We start from the raw sequence: 25,131 nt of genomic DNA, 5'->3' as shown, positions 1-25,131 counted from the left end.
GTATCTTGGAGCACATTCAAAATATACTTCAAATTTCAAAAATAATATATATATATATATATATATATATATATATATATATATAATGCATGAAGGAATCGTACCTACTGAAGACCCGGTTTTAATCATAAGTTAATTGATTAAAATTCTCAATTGAATCCTAATCAGAGTTCCTTGTCTTCATTCATACATAATCGATTGAAATATTGAAGATACTTGTATCGGTTTCGGTCATATGTGCACATGACCGAGAGACTGACTAGATTTTAGACTGATACCCGATCATCCCCATCGGTTCAGGCTTTAGTCTTGTATTTTCAGTTGGGTCGGTCCTCAGGTCGGGTCGAGCTTCACTCGGTTTGGGCCGGGTTTTGTACTTTGAACACCCCTAATTCACACCAAAAAAGAAAAAGCATAATATCTACCTATTCTAATAAAGTAAAATAAATGTGGACACTTGTAATCTTTTGGTTAATTCACACAATTTTTTCCCTCCAAAACTAAGATACCCTAATATATGTAATAGATCAATAATTATTCACTTTTCTTTTACACTCTATTTATATTATATCTATATATTTTTATAAATATAAATATTGACATATTATTTTACTATATATTTCAAAATACTTGGTGAATTCCAAAAATAAACAACAAATCATGTTTCTCAAAGATTGAAAAAAATATAATTTCAAATATTATCATTCACATATTATACTATGTATATTGTAGAAGATTGTAAAGAAAAATAAAACTCGAATATGCTTTCAATTTACAAAGTAATTTTTTAAGCATTAAATTACAAATATATGTTTAAAAGTCGACCAATTTTTTTATAATCAATCCATTTATCTATTATTATTATTATTATTATTACTGTAAATTGTCATATAAATTTATAAATTATAAATGTATGCTTTAAATCTATCCATTTATTTTTTCGGTTAATTTAGTAAACTTTATATATATATATATATGTGTGTGTGTGTGTGTGTGTGTGTGTGTGTTAAAATGTAAGGATAATATATACGAATCACTTTCAGACGTAACAAAGTTTATTATACTTAATTTATTAGTTTTTTTATCAATGATTGTTTCGGTTTTTTTGTGGAACTTAAATTTGATTTTATGGGTCAAAAGTTGGTAAGCAGTTTTTTTGGTACAAGTTAACTAAATTTAAGTCAAAATTTTTTACGGGTCAAAAATGAAAATTTTGAGTATTTTAAAAAGTTTGAGAATGCAAATAGATTTATCGTCAAATTTGTTATGAGTTCAAAGTGTTGGCTTGAAAATGACAAAATTATGAAAGTTAGAATTTTAAACATGATTCAGGTTTCAAATTTATTTTTAAATGCATTTTTTGAAATAATCAAAAAGTTTGGGATTTGGCAAATTGACTATTTTTCCCTCGACTATTAAAATTTAAGAAAAGATTGTGAACACTTTCGACATACCTCCCCCATGTTTATAACTTTTTTCAAATTTGAAATATTTATGTTAGCATTAATTTTTTTTTTCAATGGTGATCAGAACGTTGTATGGGAAACATGTCATTCAAAATTATGTTCAAATGAAACAAAATATTCACAAAATTGAATGGGTTAACATATTTATTTTTATGTTGTCATTATGACAAAGTCGAGAAGTCCTCTTAACTTATCAAAATCTTTTTCATGGTGTAGCTCAAAAAAACATAGTTCTTGAAGAACATCCGTCGTTACAATTTAATGTTCTCATTTCATTTGATGGGTGGTAAATTGATAAATATATCAATAAAGGTTACGCTACTTTTGTATTTAGGCTGAGTGGTTAGAACTAATACCGTACGAGAAGTCTTATTTCCAAAAATGGTTCATAACAAATTTTTTTTCAATTATACATATATGACACTGATAATTAAATTTTCAATAGAAATAAGCATTCTCAAGCACGTTTTTGCGCGACATTTTTTTTATTAAGTTCATTTAAAAAAATCATTTTGTGATATAAATAAAATCAATTTATGTGCACATAGTATATAATATAGATACAAGTTTAGATGTAATATATTTTTTTATATACGCTATTTAATTATTTGTTTTAGTTGTAATTTTTTAATTTGAATGACTTTAAAACTAGTGTGATAATATAAAAATTACACGAAAAATCACAATTAATAATTATTTTCTTTAGTTGTAATTTTATAATTTGAATGGCTTTAAAACTAGTGTGATAATATAAAAATTACACGAAAAATCACGATCAATAATATTTGTGAATAAGAGAAAAAGTAAGGAGGGCAAGAGGAGACGTGTGAGGGATAATTGAAATTGAAGGTTGGATTTAAACATCAACACGTATTCATCTCCAAACCACATCTCATCTTCTTCTTGTTTTGCATTCTTATAATAATAATAATTATCCTTTCCTTTCTCCCCAACCAAAACAAAATCAACAACTTCCTCCAACAGGTACTACTCACTCATCCTCGATTCGATTAACAAACTACTCTTCTTAGCTAGGCTAGGGTTTCTTCCTTATTTTTACTCTTCTTTAATTCTTACGCATTTTCCTTGCTTTACTTTGTTGCTATTGGATTTTGGAGGCTATGCCAGATAGATGTTATGATTCATTCATTCATTGTATTGTATGTAGTGAATATTTGGCTGCCTTTTTTATTTTAAGCTACCTGCAACTCTACTGTACTGTACATACATCTCTCTTATTATTGTATATGTATATTTTGGCCTAAAAAATTCTGTGGTTTCTACTCTCTTCAATTACACCTTTCAATACCTATACCATCACATTATTCTTTGCTTATTGCTACTACTTCCATTCCATTCCATTCATTTCTCCTTATTCTATTTCACCCCAAAATTATATTATTATCTTTCATTGCTATTGCTAACAAACATTTCTCTTCATTTTCTGTTAAAAATATAGTGCGCATGTTTTGCTTGCTTTTCAGTTTGTTTATACAACAGAAAACTTTCCCAATTTCCCTCTCATCTGATATATTGATATTTGTTCTTCTAGTATAACATTTCATTGTAAAACATTTGTCACAGGGTTCTCTAAATCTAAAATGGCTGCATCCTCAGCATGCATTGTCGGAAATTGTTTATCCACTAAAGCAAACATAAACAAGCAGTTCCCCCTTCCGTCTCTTCACAAGCCTCCAAAAACAACTCTAAAAGCATCACTTGGAGGCACACGGCATCAAGGAAGAAGAGGCTTTTTGAAACTACTGCTCGGTAACACGGGCCTCGTGGGGTCCACCTTGTTAACAAGCGGAGGAGCCGCTTCTGCTGATGACCAAGGCGTTTCCAATTCAAGAATGTCGTATTCTAGATTCTTGGAGTATCTAGACAAAGACAGAGTCAACAAAGTTGACTTGTTCGAAAACGGAACGATCGCTATTGTTGAAGCGGTTTCGCCCGAATTAGGAAACCGGGTTCAACGAGTCCGGGTCCAACTTCCGGGTCTCAGTCAAGAACTTCTTCAAAAGTTCAGAGAGAAAAACATAGACTTTGCAGCTCATAACGCGCAAGAGGATTCGGGTTCATTTTTGTTTAACTTAATCGGGAATCTAGCGTTCCCGTTAATCTTAATCGGTGGTTTGTTTCTGTTATCAAGACGCTCCGGTGGTGGAATGGGCGGTCCAGGCGGCCCCGGGAATCCACTTGCGTTCGGTCAGTCGAAAGCCAAGTTTCAAATGGAACCGAACACGGGTGTCACGTTTGATGATGTGGCGGGTGTAGACGAAGCGAAACAGGATTTCATGGAAGTCGTTGAGTTTTTAAAGAAACCTGAGCGGTTTACTGCGGTCGGTGCACGGATCCCAAAAGGTGTGCTTCTTGTGGGTCCACCGGGAACCGGGAAAACATTACTAGCTAAAGCTATTGCTGGTGAAGCGGGTGTTCCGTTTTTCTCGATTTCCGGGTCGGAGTTTGTTGAGATGTTTGTTGGTGTTGGTGCATCGAGGGTTCGGGATCTGTTTAAAAAGGCGAAAGAGAACGCACCGTGTATTGTGTTTGTTGATGAAATTGATGCGGTCGGGAGACAAAGAGGGACGGGTATTGGTGGCGGGAATGATGAACGAGAACAAACGCTTAACCAACTTTTAACTGAAATGGACGGGTTTGAAGGTAACACTGGTATTATTGTGGTTGCAGCTACTAACCGTGCGGATATTTTGGACTCCGCATTATTGAGACCTGGAAGATTTGATAGACAGGTACTCATATAATTTTAAATAAGATGTTAAATGTTGTTGAAGTTGCCTGGTTATTAGGCCTATAAACAAACCAAAAGTTAAGTGAATGGTTCGTGAACTGTTTGGTCGGAAGTTTGTTATTGTCTTTTGATAAAATGAGTGTACGGGAATAAAAATGTTTTGTTCATTTAGTTAAATGAACGAACATTAACACATCTCTTTCGTTCACTTATGTTCATGATTAAAAATTTGTTTGTGTTTGTTTAAATATTTAATAAGCGAACAATCATGAATAAAGAGTTCTGTTCATTTACTTAAGCGAATGAACATTAACACTTCTCATTTGTTCATTTATGTTCATTATTTTGGTTCATTTACTTAACGGACATGAACGAAAAATTTTGGTCTAATTTTAATAACTTTTTAGACCCAACACATAGCATTACTTCTAATTTGCTTAAATCGGATATGCTCATTCATCAATGGTCAGTTATGTTCATTCGTTTACGTTTGTGAAGCGTCTGTTTATACTGTTAACAAAATGAATATAAACGAACATGGACGTATTCATTTTCTCAACCAACGAATGTGAACATGAAAAACCCGTTTGGTTAATGGTTCGTGTCCATCCGTGTGTTCGATTAAAGTTGAACGAACATGAACATCCTCCGTTCGCATACGTTTGGTTCGTTTACAAGCCTAATGGTTTTAGCAACACTTTTCAGAAGTTGGGTAGTGTTTATCTCTATTTCAAATATATGAAAATGAAGTGAAAATGTGTTGCTCTGAACTGTTTTTGTGACAAGTGGCAGTTAGTTACTAAACTTGAAAACAATCTTGTGTCAGGTATCGGTTGATGTTCCAGATGTTAAGGGAAGGACCGAGATCTTAAAAGTCCATGCTGGCAATAAGAAGTTTGACAAGGATGTGTCTCTTGAGGTGATTGCCATGAGGACCCCTGGATTTAGTGGTGCTGACCTGGCAAATCTCTTAAACGAAGCCGCTATATTAGCGGGCCGACGTGCAAAAACCGCAATTTCATCCAAAGAAATTGATGATTCCATTGATCGAATCGTTGCAGGAATGGAAGGAACCGTTATGACAGATGGCAAAAGCAAAAGCCTTGTTGCATACCATGAAGTGGGCCATGCCATTTGCGGGTGAGTTGACATGGGTTGACTTGTTTAAAGATAATTAATTATTTTTACGAAACAATATTTTTTGGGATTAATTTCATAGATACCCTAACAAACTAGTAAAATGTTATATATATACTCTTGCAAACTAGTAAAATGTTATATATACGCTTACAAACTTGTAAAATTTCATATATACCCAACAAAAACTAAAAATATCATATATATATATATATACACAACTTTAATGAATTTTTACTTAATGACCTTTCTACCTCTTTTCCATTATATTTGTTTAAATCCTATTTATTTTATTTGGATTTTGATCTATATCGACAACATATCTTGAGAAAACTGTTGTTTATGGGTAAAATATAAAAAGAATTGAAGTTTAAAATGAGTAAAAAAATTTAAGCTAAAAATAAGTGAATAAAAAAATTTGAAGTTGAAGATAAGGGTAAATGGTCATTTATTAATTTTTTCTAATGAATTGGGTGTATTTAGTATTTTACCTACTTTGTAAGGGTGTATATGATATATTTGGTGATGCATGGGTATATATGATATTTACCAAGTTTGTAGGAGTATATATGAAATTGTCCCCGCAAACTTGTAAAATATCATATATACCCTTACAAAGTTGTAAATGCTATATATACCCAACAAAACTAAAAATATTGTTTACATAATGTGGTGTATATATGTTGGTTGTGTACAGGACTCTAACACCAGGGCATGATGCGGTCCAGAAGGTGACCCTTGTTCCACGTGGTCAAGCAAGAGGGTTGACCTGGTTCATACCATCAGATGACCCGACATTGATATCCAAACAACAACTGTTTGCAAGGATTGTTGGTGGTCTAGGTGGCAGAGCTGCTGAAGAAGTCATCTTTGGTGAGCCAGAGGTGACCACAGGTGCAGCTGGTGATCTACAGCAGATCACCGGTCTGGCCAAGCAGGTAATAATATGACCATTATACGCTTTCTCCTTACAGTCTAAAAAGTTATATAATACACTTTCTCGCACTTAAAAATTATTCAATTATATAATCGTTATACCCTTCACTTCTAACACCTTGAAATCAATTCATAATATGACTGCATTATAGTCTTCACTTTCTCCTGACACTTCAAAATTAATTTATAATATGACCATTATACCCTTCACGTTCTCCTTGCATTCCATACTCTCATATCATAATGCATGCTTTATCAATGGCACAAATTTTGTGCATCTAAACAAGGGTATATTTACGGGTGTGAATTTCTGGCACAAAATTCGCGTGTATGGTCTGGTATAAACGGGTTTGGGTAGAAACCGTGAACCCTCTTAGCTAAACGGGCCGTGCTCGTATCAACCTGGTGGGCTGACTCGTTTGGCCCGTTTATAGACGTGTTATGTGAGCCCGCAAACACGACCCATTAAAAGCCGCTAGGTATAAATGATAGTATGCTTTTGTGTTTGGTAAATATGATGTTATACCAAGATTAAAAAGTATATATGAAAATTTCTTTTATTATGAATATTTTGAATAAAAAGGGCCTTAAAATGTGCAGATGGTGGTGACATTTGGGATGTCAGAAATCGGGCCTTGGTCACTAATGGACGGGTCAGGCCAAAGTCAAGATGTGATAATGAGAATGATGGCTAGAAACTCGATGTCTGAAAAACTTGCAGAAGATATCGATAGCGCAATCAAGAAGCTTTCTGATAGCGCATATGAAATTGCATTGAGTCATATTAGAAACAACCGTGAAGCTATTGACAAGATTGTTGAGGTTCTTATTGAGAAAGAAACAATGAGCGGTGATGAGTTTCGGGCCATCCTTTCTGAATTTGTTGAAATTCCTGTTGAGAACCGGGTTGCTCCTGCTACTCCGACTCTGGTTAATGTATGATAGAATTAATATGATGTGTTTATATAATTGTTGATCACAGTTTTGGTTTGTAGTATACTGTAATACTTTACTAGAAATGGTGCATGCATATAAAAGACAGTTGTTGCTTCCGTTTAATGTGCAGTGTTGGGTGTTTCAAGTAGCTGTAATAAATAAATAAAATAGCTGACCAAATCTATAAGAACCTAATCATTTGATTGTTGCAAATGGTTAAGAAAAGAAAGGTTTTTATAACATCCTAGAAAACGAAGTGTTTTGATTAAATGTCCTATTATCATGTTATTTCACTATGGTATCCATTTTGTTCTGGCATACCTTACACTTTCTATTCTTTGTGAGAAAATCCAATCATTGTTGAAGCAAAAACACACCCGGTTAGAGTTGATGACTTATTTAATGTGCGACCCTAAACGATCATATGTTAGCAATGTTATATGATGTACCTGGAACACGAAAACGCCAGTGACCAAGAAGCTTCAAATTTGTGATATCAAGTTGGTATAGAAAATCATGACATTTCACATTGATGTGTTTCTATAGTGAACGGTAACTTAAGAACCATCATTACTAAAAGAAATAAGATAAAAGGTATGCCAAGCAAAAATCGATAATGTTTTTGAATCTATATGATAAGATGTTCCCACATAAGCTAGAACCCCATATCCATTGCAATTAATCTCATCTAAGCAGTTAATGCCTTATGCGGTTTTCGCAAAACTAGAGATAGGAGAACCAAAGCCCACCCGTTGGAGCATTCAGTTAGCTGAGCGATAAGTTAAATATCCTCGGGGCATTGTTGACAACATGCTTGTCAAAATTGACAAATTTATTTTCCCATTAGATTTTGTAATTCTTGATATGGATGAGTGTTAGGGATTCGGGTATTGCAAAACACACACACAAACACAATAATACTGCAAGAGAAAATATAAACAAAGATGAACACGCGAGATTTACGTGGTTCGGTCGGCTGACCTACGTCCACGGGCTGCAACCAGGATACTTTTTATTATTGCTTCTGCCTCACTCGTGATGAGGAATTACAGGTACACAACGAATATAAATAGAGAACTATCTAGGGTTTACAACTTAATCCCCAAGAAAATTAATAATGGGCTTTAATTAAATAAACGGGTCAAACCTGCCACTAGTCTTCAATTTAATTAGTCTGCCACAAAAGATGTCTTCTAACTCGGGCCAATTAAGTCTCAATAAACCCAACAATCTCCCACTTGGAGGCTTGATAATCTTCAAACTGTCTACCGATGATCGTTTGTACTTCTTGTAATCTTCCTCGTCTTCCTGGTTGCATCTGCTTTCTCATTAGTTAACCTGAAGGTCCGTTGAAGCTCTCCCGAGCTCCAACACATCAGTCATGGCTACAATTTCCACTGACTCGCCCTCTGTCCCTACCGGCTCCCACTTACACGAACTGCCGGATCCTGGAATACCCTGAGAACAAACAACACTCTACATATTAAGCAAGTAATCTTCTGGAGAGACTTTAACCGCTGAAATACTGGTTCTCTTAACCGACTGTCTAGTAACTCCGGCTAAAGCTTTGATTGGTCGACTGCCAATGCTCCCACTGCCACGAAAACCCCTGACTGGTATCTTTGAACCTTTTCTATCACGTTCAACCTGAATATGACCTGTGGCTCTGGGTTTATCTCCTACAAAGCAAACCTTCTTCTGCCCACTAGACTATGTCAACTGGACTTTGGTCTTCTTCTGAATTGAGTCGTTCACTCCCTCAAACGATAAACTAACCATATACAACGAACCACTCTTTCTTCCTCGAGCTATGACAAGATTTCCCTTAGAAACTTTCTATTGCTTATTCCCAAATTAACCTCATGTCCCTGTTCATCTAACTGCCAAACAGAAATCAACTTTTTCTTTAAGCTTGGAATCACTCTGACATCCTTCAAGGTCCATGAACCGACTGAAGTAACTAAATTCATGTCACCCATGCCCGTAACATCAAGAACATCATTGTTTGCTAGTCTAACCTTACCAAAATCACCTTCCTTCAAATTCTGCAATGCTTCACTGCTGTGGGTAGCATGAAATGAAGCACCAGAATCCATGACCCAGGAATCAACATTACCCTCAACACTAAGAACCAAAGCCTCATCCTCTGAGTATTCTTCTACCGCGTTGACTTCTTTCTTTTCATTCTTATTATTCGGACATTGATTCTTAAAGTGTCCCGCCTCATTACAGTTCCAACATACCACATCCTTCTGAGTCCTAGACTGACTCCTTTTCCTGTTCCCGCTCCCACTACCTCTGTTATTTTTTCTTCCGCTGCCAACATGCATTAAATCACCCAATGATTCACTTGAATTTCTTCGTCTGACATATTCGCCTAAAATAAGATCCCGAATCCCATCAAAAGTGAACTCCCTGGTAAAAATAGTAATTGCTGTAACAGTTCCCGACCAGCTATCAGGAAATGATGATAACAGTAGTAGAGCCTGAACCTCATCCTCGAATTTGATACTAACTGACCAAGTCTTGACAAAATTGAATTAAAGTTGTTGATGTGTACTGTAGATGAACTTCCTTCTTTCATCTTCGTGTTTACCAATTCACGAATCAGGAAAGCCTTATTAGCTGCCAAAGGCTTTTCTTACATATAGACAAAGCATTCATTATCCCACGCGCTGTGGTTTCCTTCAGGATGTTGAATGCAACATCGTTCGATAACGACAATCTAATCACTGCCTTGGCTTTATTATCCAAAGTTTCACACTCGTCTGGTTGTATCTTCTCCGGTCTTTCACCTAATACCATGTCCAAATCTTTATGAACCAGCAAATCCTCCATTTGCATTTTCCACGAACCAAAGTCTTTACTATCAAACTTCTCAATCTGAAGTTTCTCGCTCTCAGCCATTATCTCAAACTAAGAATTTCCGACTTTGGATTTAGGTAACACAATCAGAAAAAAAATAATCTTGGACAAACAAAATAACCACTGCCAACCACAACAAAAAAAAGGTCACCCAGCTAAACTGCTCGAAAAACGCCCCAACCCGATGATCAAAACCCGTTGCAAACTCACGAACCAACCCCAAACGTAATCAATAATCAGCAACTAAAATAAAAAAGAAACGCAAACCTGTTCCTCTATTTCTTTCTGAAAAAAAGAAAACAGTAAGCAACAACCCTACTGCCACTTCGGTAGGTAGATGAATAACTAGAACATGTTCTGACTTCTTATCTTACTAGGATAGTGCCCGTGTTACACACATGTAGAACATATTTAAAACGTAATATATATATGTATAATATAAATTTAGTAAAATACAAATGTCATATTTATATAAAAAATGATACCTTTACATAAATTATGAGACATTAAATTATTACTTTAATTCAAATACAAAACCATATAAATACTAACAAAGATAAATAAAAAGTTAAAACATCTTCATAACTTATAGCATGAGAACAAAAAATAAATATTAATTGAAAGTTAATCGTCTAATTAAATCAACACCTAAAATGTCATGCCTCATGCACAATAACTGAAATATAACAAAAATAAACATTGTGTAAATTTCAACACATATACATTAGAAAAAAAACAATTAGTGATAAGGAAATTAATTAATAAAAAGAAAAACTTTACATAGACATAATTGAAGAAAACATACGTTGATGGTGTTTATGTTATCCAAAGCAATTTGAAACCAGTAAAATGCCAAAACCTACGAATACAACACCTCAAATTAGTTACAAATTCAAACAATACCCCAATTTATATCCTAAATTACCGCAAAATTAATAATAATGAAACCCGTATTTGAATTAGTTACAAATTAAATATTTTGTTAGTTAGATTGCATATATAAGTTGTTTCAAAATATTTTGATTTTAATAATATCCATAAATAATTTTGAATGAATAGTAATGAAAGTTTTCATTCTATTTTGAGAAATATTTATTTTATTGTGAAACCGTTTAAAACTTAATGAGTTAGTCAAACTTACAAAACAAACATTTATTTCAAAAATTTAAGAGTTTTGAAAGAGCATTTAAACAATTTATAAGATATAAATATTTGTTTCTAAATTTATAAAGGTAATTGATTAGGTGTTTAAACTTTTAAACTTTACATATTTAAATAAAGTCATCTACTATAAAATGAAAGATTTAAAATTTTTAAAATGAACTATGATTTATTTTTTGCGTGTATTGATTGATAAATGCTCGATAAATCAATTACTATTGTTTCACTAATATTATACCAAATAAAGGAATGTGCTAAATATAATAAACTAATATTTTAATTAATATAACAGTTAGGTTCCTATCCATATATAATAAGATTTTCAAATTTTAAATTGATAGGCCATAAAAATAAATTAATATTATTGAAACTTGGAAAAAGGCGTATTAGGAACAAAAAATCAAAATATATAAACATAATTTTAAGTAACAAACATATTAAACATCATATCGATTAACCGATAATTTAAAAAAAAATCATACCTTTAAACCCTAAATAGATTAAAACATAAATCGATTAATAGGAATAGATTAAATATCAAATCTATTAACCGTTAGCATAAGAAATCATGCAGTTAAACCCTAAATCCAATAACAGTGAATCAATTTGATGTTGTTCTTCACAAAAATCGATTAAACACTAAAATATAAATCATACTTGATAATTGCAAACGATAAACATATTTGATGTTGTTTGGATTATGAAACCGACAAATCGTGAAGAACCGGTTATAGATGAGGCGAAGAATCTGGTTACAAATGATGGGGAGCGTTATGATTTTTGAACGAAGCATGTGTCTTTTAAAAAAGAAACGATGAACAATTTAAACCTAGTAAATTTAATAAGTTTTTTTAATTCTAACAATAATTAGAATAATTAATATCATAATTACATTAATAAGTTACAAAAAGTCAATATCATTGATTAAAATTTTATTGTGAATATGTGGAAATTAGATTTATGGAAGGTTGATGACATGAAAGCCTATGTGAACAACCTAGGTGAATGACATGTGGACAAAATTGTGTTGGTTTAATATATTAGTTAGATAATTAATGGCTATATGCTTTAACTTTCTTTCACACTTGAAAGAATAATAATTCACAGCGACGACAGTGACTTTTATCAAAAAAAAAAAAACGAAAGAAGGTGACAAATAAATATATTTGTGGTTGATGGTGGCTTACGAATAAAAACAACAAATGCTATTTATATCTTTTTGTGATGTAAACTTGGAATACTACGATTGAACAAATTGATGGCCGGCTGCCAAAAAAATACGGAACCCTAGTTCGACCCCAACTATCCTCTCGCTTTGTGTTTCGTTCGTGTGACACCGTAACCTCGGCTCTTGATACCACTTGTTAGGGATTAGGGTATTGCAAAACACACACAAACACAATAATACTACAAGAGAAAATATAAACAAAGATGAACACGCGAGATTTACGTGGTTCGGTAGGTTGACCTACATCTACGGGCTGCAACCAGGATACTTTTTATTATTGCTTCTGCCTCACTCCTGATGAGGAATTACAAGTACACAACGAATATAAATAGAAAACTGTATAGGGTTTACAACTTAATCCCCAAGAAAACTAATAATGACTTTAATTAAATAAATGGGCTAGGCCTGCCACTAGTCTTCAATTTAATTAGTCTTCCACAAAAGATGTCTTCTAACTCGGGCCTAATTAAGCCTCCATAAACCCAACAATGAGGACAAAAGTGTACCTCTGATTTTAGGTAGACCCTTTTTGGCCACTGCAAAGGCCCTCATTGATGTTTGCGCGGGCAAACTCACACTTAGGGTAAACGATGAGACTCTCACCTTTGACATAGGTAAATCTATACAGCACCCACAACATCATGATGACACATTATACTGCATTGATATTATTGATTCCATCGTGATTTGTTATATGATAGATTCCGCCATCTCCGACACACTTGAAACATAGATCATAGCCAAACCTATTCCTAAGCCCATTCCAGAACAAGAAAATCATACTACCGACAACATCGGCTAAGAAGCACCAGAAGTCATCTATAAAATCATGGAATGCAATGAAAAAGCAAAGCTTTCCATAGAGGAACCACCATCCTTGGAGTTAAAAGAGCTCCCGAATCATCTAGAATATGCTTTTCTTGAAAAAGATTCCGAACTTCCTGTAATTATTTCATCCCACCTTGCCAAAGATGAAAAAGACAGACTGCTTAAAGTCTTGAAACACCATAAGAAAGCCATCGCATGGAAGATCATGGACATTAAGGCCACCAGTCCTTCCTTCTATACTCATAAAATCCTAATGGAGAAAGAGTACAAACCCGTGGTCCAACATCAAAGGCGTCTTAACCCGAACATGCAAGATGTGGTGAAGAAAGAATTTATCAAACTCCTTGATGCCAGACTAATATACCCAATCTCAGATTCGCCTTGGGTTAGCCCAATTCAAGTTGTACTCAAAAGGGAGGAATGATGGTAGTAATGAATGAGAAAGATGGGCTAATTCCAATGATAACCATCACAGGCTAGCGAGTATGCATTGATTACCAAGAACTTAATAACGCCACAAGAAAAGATCGTTTTCCACTTCCTTTCATCGATGTTCTATTGTTTTCTTGATGGATTCTCCGGATACTTCCAAATTCCTACTGCTCTGGAAGATCAGGAGAAAACCACCTTTACATGTCCTTATGGAACCTTTGCCTATCGAAGAATGCCTTTCGAACTATGTAATGCTCCAGCCACATTCCAGCGATGCATGGTGGCTATCTTTCATGAAATGATCAAACAATCCATGGAAGGTTTCATGGATGACTTCTCCATTTTGAAGATTCGTTCAATCATTGCCTCAAAAACCTTGATAAAATGCTGACTAGGTGTGAAGAAGTAAACTTAGTAGTCAACTGGAAAAATGCCACTTTATGGTTAAAGAAGGCGTTGTTCTCGGTCAAAAAATCTCTCAGTTAAGACTAGAAGTTGGTAAAGCAAAAATAGAAACCATTTCCATACTTCAACCACCAACTTCTGTTAAAGCCATTAAAAGTTTCCTAGGTCATGCAGGTTTTTATCGTCGCTTCATAAAAGACTCTTCAAAAATCGCTCGACCTATGACTAAGCTTCTATAAAATATGCACAATTCATCTTCTCTGAAGAATGTGTTGAAGCATTCAACATCTTAAAACACAGACTTGTCAATGCACCAATCATGATTGCTCCTGATTGGACCCTTCCATTTGAGATCATGTGTGATGCGAGTGATTTTGCAGTTGGAGACGTACTCGACCAATGCAAAGATAAACACTTTCACCCAATCTACAATGTATTAAAACTTTTAATGATGCATAAGAAAACTACACCACCACAGGAAAAGAGTTATTAGCCATAGTATTTGCCTTTTAGAAATTTAGGTCCTACCTTGTTCTTTCCAAAACCATTGTTTACACTGACCATGCGGCCATTCGATACCTTTTCAACAAACATATACAAAACCCAGATTAATCCGATGGATTCTGCTACTTCAAGAGTTTGACACTGAAGTCCAGGACAAGCGAGGAGCAGAAAATGTTGCTGCAGATAATCTTTCCCGCTTAGAATGCCCAACTTTAGAAGAACAAGATAAGGATGCCATCAATGACAATTTTCCTCATGAAGTTCTTATGCATATCCAAGCAATCATGAAAGAAGAAGATGAATGTCTGTAAGAGCATGAAATGTCTAGTACTTAGGTCTTGTGTTGGTAGGTCATGATAGCATGTGAATTAGGAATGAATTGTACATTAATGTCTAACACAAAAAACCTTATGTGGCACATAAGTTATGCGCCGCATAAGTCCCCAAGCAAGCCTATAAATAGGTTGCTTGGCATTTGTGTTCATTTGTCCTTTTGACCTTCTGGTTGAGTTGGTCTATAATGTACCTGGTCTTTTCAGTGTCATATTCTATGTACTTGTCACTGCTATCAATGAATAAGCAAGGAGATTAAAGAGATGTTTTCGTGTTTTCACTTTGTTATGATTTCCGCTCATAGCGTCGTAGGGTAGATCTGGTCGTGAATGTTCTTACACATCACTCTGAAGACCCATCCTGGACTTTTAATTGGTATAAGAGCCTTGTGGCTCATGATCTACCTAGAAAAGCTTAAAAACCTCTCTTTTCTACACATTTTTAATCATTCTAGATGATGCAGTTGTTCAAACCTCACCAAAACTTCACATATTGTTATATACTTGGTGTTGAATAGCATACTAAAAAATCAGATCATTTCATCATCGTTGTCCCAGAAATTTGTGTCAAAAACCTTAATAGCCAACTTATGCGCCGCATAAGTACCTTACAACATATACGGTTCATAAAATTTTATTGTTAAATGCCGTATAAAATTCCTCTTCACATCACTAACATATTGAAATGTCAACGTATAAATATTTACCTGCTTGTAAGATCATTTGGGTCATACAAGTTTATGTGTTGCATACTAGACTTAGACGTTGAAATATGAACATACACGTTATCGTCATTTATAAGCTATAAATACTTGTATATTGAGTATTCAATATCTTGAACTTGAAGAGAAGACATGGATTAGATGTTTGTTGGTCTTCCCATGTGGTTGATGGTGGATTGATGGTTCTAATACAATGAGTTTGAAAAGTATAATCAAGGTGTATTTGGGGATTCATCATAAGTGGATATGGGAATTGGAATGAGATAGCAGTGGAGTGTAGATTGTTGTAGAACTCATGAAAGATAGAGGACTTAATTTTAAAGCCGATGGGGAATAGACTTAAACTGTCAAATATGTTGAAAGAGATAGACTTAAAAGTTAAATCATTCAAAGATCGGGAAAGCACAACGTCAAAGGGTTCTTTTATCTTGATGATTGAGTTGTTGGTTGACCTAAATCTAAGCAATATCCAAGGGGGAGTTTGTTGAAGCACGAAATGTCTATTTGCTTAGATGTCACAAGACAAGTACTATCCAAGGGGGTGATCGTAAGAGCATGAAATCTAAGCAATATCCAAGGGGAGTTTGTTGAAGCACAAAATGTCTATTTGCTTAGATGTCACGAGACAAGTACTATCCAAGGGGGTGATTGTAAGAGCATGAAATGTCTAGTACTGTGACAGTTGAGACAAAACCAGGTACACCTTAATATACAGTTACCGATTTAACGATTAAACACTAATTACGTAACGAACGAACGGGTCTGGTTATGACCCAGATATCCTGGGGGGCCATCTATAAGTGATATACGATTAATATAAGCTAATATATTAGTAATGTGGCCTTATTTCGTTAGCAAACAAGTTAAACGAAAACATGCTCGTTTAACTACCCGCTATAGATTTAAACGCGAAAGATAGTTACAAACCAAGCATTGTATCATCCGTTAAGCCGAAAAAGATTTACCAAACACTTAATTGAAAATTTTTAAGCGATGCATAAAAATATTTTCGAATTTTGCAAATGTGTACTATGTTTTTATAAATTTACATAAAAATTGCCGAAAAATACTCGTTTTTGCGCTATTTGTCGTATCCGATATATTTTTCGCGCCAGAAGCCGAACCCGAAATAAATTTGAACTTGGGCTTTCACGTTTGAGCTTGCAAATTCAGAAAGTTGGGCAAAAATGGGCCAAGTAAGGCCCAATAAGGGCTTGCGGCTGCCATTTATTATTATTATTATTATTATTATTATTATTATTATTATTATTATTATTAAGTTTAAGTATATATATATATATATCACACTTTAGAGATTTTTACCTATCTTCCTATAGAAGTTAGCTGATCTTGATAAAAACCCACAAAAACCCCTAGGTAATCTTGATTTTAATCATGTTTTTTAACTTAATAATCATAGTTAATACCATATAAATATAGTTTAATTGCCAAAAATCATTCCTAACCATGCAAAAATCCTAAAAATGGTCCAAAAACATGTTTTTATCATATACATGGTTAGGAACCTGGTTTGATAGTTTTTTTTGGCCATAAACACGGATTAGAGGGTTTAAACGGCGTTTTTACGGTTCAAAAGTTCGGTTTTATACCCTAGCCGAAACCCTAAGTTAAGGGGCTGTTGTGTTGATGAACCTTGCTTGGTTTGTGATATAGGACTTGTATCTAGCCTGCATAGAAGCACAAGAACCCGAAAACCTGATTAGAAGGACGAAAACGAACCAAAACCGCTAAGGTAATACCGAATCACTTGTTTACGGGCTGTTTAGGTTAAGGTTGTGATGTGCACGTTGTTAGGTCATGGAAATGTGCAGAGACATCAGGGACCATATCATTGATTCCCTGTTCAATTTTGGTAATTTCTTGACCATCCGAGAATATTTGGCGAATTTATAACCAAATTGGGACGTTTATTTGGGAAAAATAGTTAAAATGCTTCAAAAATAATGAAACTTTGTGGGGAACTCATATTTGGTATATTTTGATCACATATGAAATTTGGGAGCGTTTTGAAAAGCCTAAGTAGGTTTTGTGCATTCGCGTTTAATTGAATTTTTATAGTCGTTTTTGGCTCGGAAATGATATTTGGCAAGATTGTTAGATTTTGGGATTTTCCAGGTTGGTTTGGGACTTATTCTGATCACTCAGAAATTTTGGTGGAATTTTTGGAGATCGTTTGGTATAAACAGACGATTTTCAAGATAAATATAGCAGATAAAATGAATTTTAAATTAATAAATCAGTAAATAAATCCAGAAATATTTTTATAAAAATCTACATATTTTAATTGATAAGTGACTAAATTTTCATAATTTAATGATAACGAATTATTAATTATGCTAATTCAAAGATTAAACAAATTAAATTCTGATAAAAACAGACAAGTTCGTGATTAACGAATATGTTGGAATAGCAGAACACCAAGAGTGATCAAAAATCATATATTTGGATTAATTAAGTAAAATCGAACTTTCAATGTGAAAACCAGACAATTTAGATAGATTGTGCGCGTTTTGTTCTCAAATCAAATAGAATAAACGGAAACGAGCCCCGTAGCAAATCCAGACCTCCAATATGTGATCATTCTTTATAACTTGATCATTTTATTGAATAACACATTTACCCACGCTTACTTCCCCATAACTGTTTCTGAACGTATAAACGAACAACTTGGCCCAGCTGGAAAAACGGGGGAACTGAGCCAAGTTCGGTTTTAAGTATTTGACATTGAACAACATCACAATCTAAGCGTATTGACACTTTCTGGGCGTAACATCTATACCCAGATTAGATATATAGCCCAGTTTAGTATTGAGATTATAATAATATTAAAATATTAATATTATTATAATATTGATTGTAGGAACGAGTGATTATAAGTCAAAAAACCCTGAACTATTGCGTTACTGAATACTGATTAAACCGTGAGTTTCATGACCCCTCTCTTTAAACTGTTTTACGAACTTTTAGGGTGAAAATCATGTTTGATTATATATACATACCTGAAACATGTATTGATGTAAATTATCTAAGTGCTAACACATGAAAGTCTCCACTAACACAGTGATTAACTTCGAGCCGGTGGCTTGCGAATAGTACTATTGGTTTGACAAACCCAAATGGAGCCGACACGGTTGTTGAGACTTTACCCCATTTGCACATGACCATAACTATACAAATACGCTATGTAGTGTTAGACATAGCTACTTGGTGCATATTGTGGGCGGAAAGGGGGCCATAGTGGTTGATGGGGCGTGGGAAATGGATGCACGCAGCACGAACAAACAGTCAAGGCTTCACTGTAGCTTAGCATAATTACACCATTTACATACATACATACTTATATCATAATTACAAGTGTTACTTGTGATTACTCATAACTGTTTTCTTGAAACGCTTGAGACTCACCAACTCTAGTAGTTGACTCATTTTAAATGTGCTTTTCAGGTATGGTACCAAAATTGGAATAATGTGATGACATGTTTCCTGTCGTGGAATGTGCTCAATGCTAAATGGATAGATGCAAGTTATTAGTAAGGAGTGGGACAATTAATATCTAATTTTGTTTGTATCACCTAGACTGTAGACGAAGATAGAAGAATGTAATATAATGTAAATTGGATTGTAATGTTTCTTTATAAACAATGTTGTTGATACCAGAGGTGTTTGTTACATTCCCGTTTTACACTTCCGCATTTTGCTAGTGGGGGTGTGACAAGTACTTAGGATTAGGTTATCCGTTAGGTTACATTAAATATAACCGTAGGCTTGATTAAGTCTGGGAAAATAATTAAATAATAATTTAATATTGTATACTGATGGATGCCGGGATGAACTTGTAGGGCAAGTGAGTTATTGTGGTCCGGAACATAATAACTGACTTGCTTGTACGAGGAAATTCGGGGAGAAATCGCGGAACAAGAGGGTAGGTAAAAAATGGCAACATATGTGTATAAAAGGTAGTACTGAGTATGTATATATACATATATAACACCCATCCGTGCTTATCTGAAACAAGGTGTACGAATATGTGTACGTACTATGCTACTGATAATGGTAAAATCTTATTATAATGAATATTATATTCAATATTAATTCTTATTATAGTTTAAATTAAAATTTTAATAAAACTAATATTATATTGTATTATAATTAATATTAAAGTTTGGTCTAATTGATTAACCTTCCCTACAGTAGTTAACATTATCAATAAATATGATTATTATAACTAACCATTATACATAATATGGCAAGGAGCAACGACTGCGTACCGGAAGAGGAACCGGTGATATCGATAGAGGAGGACCCAGAAGAGGACCCAGAAGTGGATCCGGAGGAGGATGAGGAAGAGGTTGAGGAGGAAGTAATTTGTAGAGAGCTACCTAGTAATGAACCTGACCTATCCGGATACAGATGCGATAGTTACCCACCCAGGTCACAACACAGAGGCCAGAACGACGTTACCAGTCAGTACCGTTCACCTGCTAAAGTAGCCAGATCACATACTCCACTTATCCACCTGTCCCTGAAGACTTCAACCATTGCACAAGTCCGACAGACTGCTCGTATTAGGGTAACCCCGATTGACCCTACCTCAGTTCCACTTAGATCTACCTATCATCGGGGAGAGCGTTCACAGCCTAGGACATGTACTCCATCTTCCCGCTCGTTGAGCATACCTACCTCTAACCCCAACCTCCCAAACATAGGAAACAACTCTTGGATGGCTGTCCTGACCGACCATGTGATAGAACACTCGATAGCCATAGCTAGCATTAATCATGGGAGGAGAGACGTGACCCAGTGCTTATTAACTTTACAACAGAGAGTACTGAACTTGCAGCAGTCAGATGCTTACCACTGCTGGTGTTTAGATAGGGTGACAGTCTGTCTGACTGTGAAGCTGTTACTGGGTGATTACAGTGTTATTATTTTTATGTTTGTGGTTAGTCCATCATTTGTATGGATAGATGTAGGATGTTACGAACCTGTATACGTGGTCTTTTGACACTCCATGTATGTATATAGTAGTATGTTATGCTAACATAGAGCATGATTTTGTGTATTATTACAAGCACTGACCCTTACAGGGTTAAGTCTAGCAGTCACCTAGTGACAGATTTTGATATATACATGCAAGCACTGGCCTTTATCAGGCTAAGTCTATGTACTTTTTGTTATTAATATACAGAACAGTTTGTGAAATACCAATGTGTTATTTAATTTACTTGTACAACCCTTATTGTGATTCTTGTTACAGTATGGTATATACTGGAATTAGTATTAATTAACTTATGTTTGATTATCATTATAGAATGGCCCCAACGAAAGAGAATCCTATGACTGAGGCAGAAATAGCCGAGTTGATTGCTCGGCAAATGCATGCAGTGATCCCACTTATTGTAACACAAGTAACTGCCGGTGTAAATGCCAATATTCAAACAAACCAACAACCAATCAATAATGCTCCCCCAACCAACACTGAAAATGTCACAAATAATATTCCCCCACCTAATACAAATACTACTCCCAACAATTAAAGGTACACGAGAAGAATAAAACTACCCATGACTTGGAACTGGGCGCGGTTATTTTTGCATTTAAGATCTGGAGGCACTACTTATATGGCACCAAATGCACAATATATACTGACCACAAGAGCCTACAACACATTTTTGTCCAGAAGGAACTGAATATGAGGCAGAGAAGTGGGTAGAATTGTTGAATGATTATGATTGTGAAATTCGATACCAACCGGGCAAGGCTAATATAGTAGCAGATGCCTTGAGTAGAAAAGAAAGAAACAAACCACTGAGGGTACGAGCACTTGGAATGGTTGTCCAAACCAACCTTACCGAACAAATCCGTATTGCCCAAAACAAAGCCCTAGAAGAAGATCATGTGGAGAATGAAGATTTGCATGGGAACGAGCAGAATTTTGAAGAAAGAACGGACATAATTTTATACTTCAAAACCGAGTTTGGATTCCCACACTTAACAACTTACGGGATTTGATCATGGACGAGGCGCATAAATCCAAATATTCCATTCACCCAGGGTCAGATAATATGTGCAAAGACTTGAAGGAGTATTATTGGTGGCCCGGTATGAAGAAAGATATAGCCACGTATGTCGGTAAATGTTTAACTTGCGCAAGGGTTAAGGCTGAATATCATAAACCTTCGGGAATGCTGCACCAATCGGAAATACCTCAATGGAAATGGGAGAAAATTACCATGGATTTTGTAACACACCTTCCCAAAACCTCCCGAGGAAACGACACAATATGGGTGATAGTTGACCGATTGACCAAATCCGCACACTTCCTTCCGATTCGTAGCACTTACACAACCGAAAAACATGCTCACATTTACATCAACGAAATCGTATCTTGACACGGCATACCCGTTTCAATTATTTCTGATCGTGATAGCCATTTCACCTCTTGATCCTGGCAAGCAGTACAAGAAGCCTTGGGAACCCGAATTGATCTAAGCACCGCCTACCATCCCCAAACCGATGTTCAGTCCGAGCGAACCATTCAAACTTTAGAAGACTTACTTCGCGCTTGTGTAATAGACTTCGGTGGAAATTGGGACCAACATCTTCCACTGATAGAATTTTCGTATAATAATAGCTATCATAGTAGCATTCAAGAGGCACCATATGAAGCACTGAACGGTCAGAAATGTAGATCACCCTTATGCTGAACTGAGGTTGGAGACACGCAAATTAACCGATCTGACTTGATTCAAGAAACCACTGACAAAATCCATAAAATCACAAACAAACTAAAAATTTCCCGAGATCGACAGAAAAGCTATGCTGATGTTCATAGAAAACCGTTATCCTTTGAAATAGGCGATAAAGTTTTCCTTAAAGTATCCCTTTGGAAAGGCGTCATTCGATTGGGTAAAACCGGTAAACTAGCTCCGCGATACATTGGGTCGTATGAAGTTATTTCTAAAATCAGTCCTGTAGCCTACCGACTGAAGTTACCTTTGGAGTTAAGTTCTATTCACGATGTCTTTCACGTTCCGAATATGAAAAAGTGCCTTATTGACGAAACCGAAATCGTACCACTAAAAGACTTAAACATAAACAAGAAACTAAACTTCGTATAGGAACCAGTGGAAATACTAGAGGGGAAAATAAAACAATTAAGACACAACAAATCTCTCTGGTCAAAGTTCGGTGGAATTCAGAACGGGGACCTGAATTCACGTGGGAGCGAAAATCTGAATTTTAATAGAAATACCCGCATTTGTTTCCAAATAAGGGAAAAGTTGAATAATCGAATTTCGGGGATGAAATTTTCTTACGGGGGGAGAATGTGACAATTGAGACGAAATCAGGTACACTCTAATATACAGTTACCGATTTAACGATTAAACGCTTATTACGTAACGAACGAACGGTTAACCGAACGGGTCTGGTTATGACCCAGATATCCTGGGGGACCATCTATAAATGATATACGATTCATATAAGCTAATATATTAGTAATATGGCCTTAGTTCGATAGCAAACAAGTTAAACGAAAACATGCTCGTTTAATTACCCGCTATAGATTTAAACGCGAAAGATAGTTACAAACCAAGAATTGTATCGTCTGTTAAGCTGAAAAGACTTACCAAACACTTATTTGAAATTTTTTAAGCGATCCGTAAAAATATTTTTGAATTTTACAAACCTATACTATGTTTTTATATATTTACATAAAAATAGCCGAAAAACACTCGTTTTCGTGCTATTTGTCGTATCCGATATATTTTTCTCTCCAAAAACCGAACTCGAAATAAATTTGAACTTGGGCTTCACATTGGGCTTGCAAATTCAGAAAGTTGGGCCAAAATGGGCCAAGTAAGGCCCAATAAGGGCTTCCGGCCGCCATTTATTATTATTATTAAGTTTAAGTATATATATGTATCACACTTTAGAGATTTTTACCTATCTTCCTACAGAAGTTACTAAGTCTTCCGCTGATCTTGATAAAAACCCAGAAAAACTCTTTAAGTAATCTTGATTTTTAATCATGTTTTTTAACTTAATAATCATAGTCACTACCATATAAACATAGTTTAATTGTCAAAAATCATTCCTAACCATGCAAAAATTCTAAAAGTGATCCAAAAATATGTTTTGATCATACACATGGTTAGGAACCTGGTTTGATAGTTTTTTTGGCCATAAACATGGATTAGAGGGTTTAAACGGCGTTTTTACGATTCAAAAGTTCGGTTTTATACCCTAGCCGAAAACCTAAGTTAAGGGGCTGTTGTATTGATGAAACTTGCTTGGTTTGTAATATAGGGCTTGTATCCAGCCTGCATAGAAGCACAAGAACCCGAAAACTTGATTCGAAGGATGAAAACGAACCAAACCGCTAAGGTAATACCGAATCACTTGTTTACGGGCTGTTTAGGTTAAGGTTGTTATGTGCATGTTGTTAGGTCATGGAAATGTGCAGGGACATCAGGGACCATATCATTGAGTCCCTGTTCAATTTTGGTAATTTTTTGACCGTCAGAGAATATTTGGCGAATTTATAACTGAATTGGGACGTTTATTTGGGAAAAATAGTTAAAATGCTTCAAAAATGTGAACCTTTGTGGGGAAATCAGATTTGGTATATTTTGATCACATATGAAATTTGGGAGCGTTTGGAAAAGCCTAAGTAGGTTTTGTGCATTCGCGTTTAATTGAATTTTTATAGTCGTTTTTGGCTCGGAAATGATATTTGGCAAGATTTTTAGAGTTTGGGATTTTTCCAGGTTGGTTTGGGACATATTCTGATCAGTCAGAAATTTTGGTGGAATTTTTGGAGATCGTTTGGTATAAACAGACGATTTTCAGGATAAATATAGCAGATAAAATGAATTTTAAATTAATAAATCAGTAAATAAATCCAGAAATATTTTTATAAAAATCTACATATTTTAATTGATAAGTGACTAAATTTTCATAATTTAATGATTACGAATTATTAATTATGCTAATTCAAAGATTAAACAAATTAAATTCTGATAAAAACAGACAAGTTCGTGATTAACGAATATGTTGGAATAGCAGAACACCAAGAGTGATCAAAAATCATATATTTGGATTAATTAAGTAAAATCGAACTTTCAATGTGAAAACCAGACAATTTAGATAGATTGTGCGCGTTTTGTTCTCAAATCAAATAGAATAAACGGAAACGAGCCCCGTAGCGAATCTAGACCTCCCATATGCGATCTTTCTTTATAACTTGATAATTTTATTGACCAACACATTTACCCAGGCTTACTTCCCCATAACTGTTTTCTGAACGCATAAACGAATAACTTGGCCCAGCTGGGAAAACGGGGAAACTGAGCCAAGTTCGATTTTAAGTATTAGACATTGAACAACATCACAATCTAAGCCT

The 25,131-nt window shown here is 34.9% G+C and overlaps 1 protein-coding gene across 1 annotated transcript; it reads left to right on the top strand.

The window, feature by feature from the left end:
* Positions 1-3,067: 3,067 nt before the first annotated feature.
* LOC143617143 (ATP-dependent zinc metalloprotease FTSH 2, chloroplastic) lies at positions 3,068-7,350 on the top strand. The gene is made up of 4 exons (XM_077089795.1): positions 3,068-4,219; positions 5,045-5,358; positions 6,053-6,293; positions 6,892-7,350. The coding sequence occupies exons 1-4, from the start codon at positions 3,068-3,070 to the stop codon at positions 7,231-7,233; spliced, it is 2,049 nt and encodes a 682-aa protein (XP_076945910.1). The 3' UTR covers positions 7,234-7,350.
* The last annotated feature ends 17,781 nt before the right edge of the window (positions 7,351-25,131 follow it).

The sequence above is a fragment of the Bidens hawaiensis genome, unplaced genomic scaffold, assembly GCF_021521415.1.
Source record: "Bidens hawaiensis isolate Kalapana, Puna unplaced genomic scaffold, B.hawaiensis_p1.1 tig00052449_1, whole genome shotgun sequence".
Classification (NCBI taxonomy): domain Eukaryota; kingdom Viridiplantae; phylum Streptophyta; class Magnoliopsida; order Asterales; family Asteraceae; genus Bidens; species Bidens hawaiensis.
This window is presented reverse-complemented; position numbering and strand designations above follow the sequence as displayed.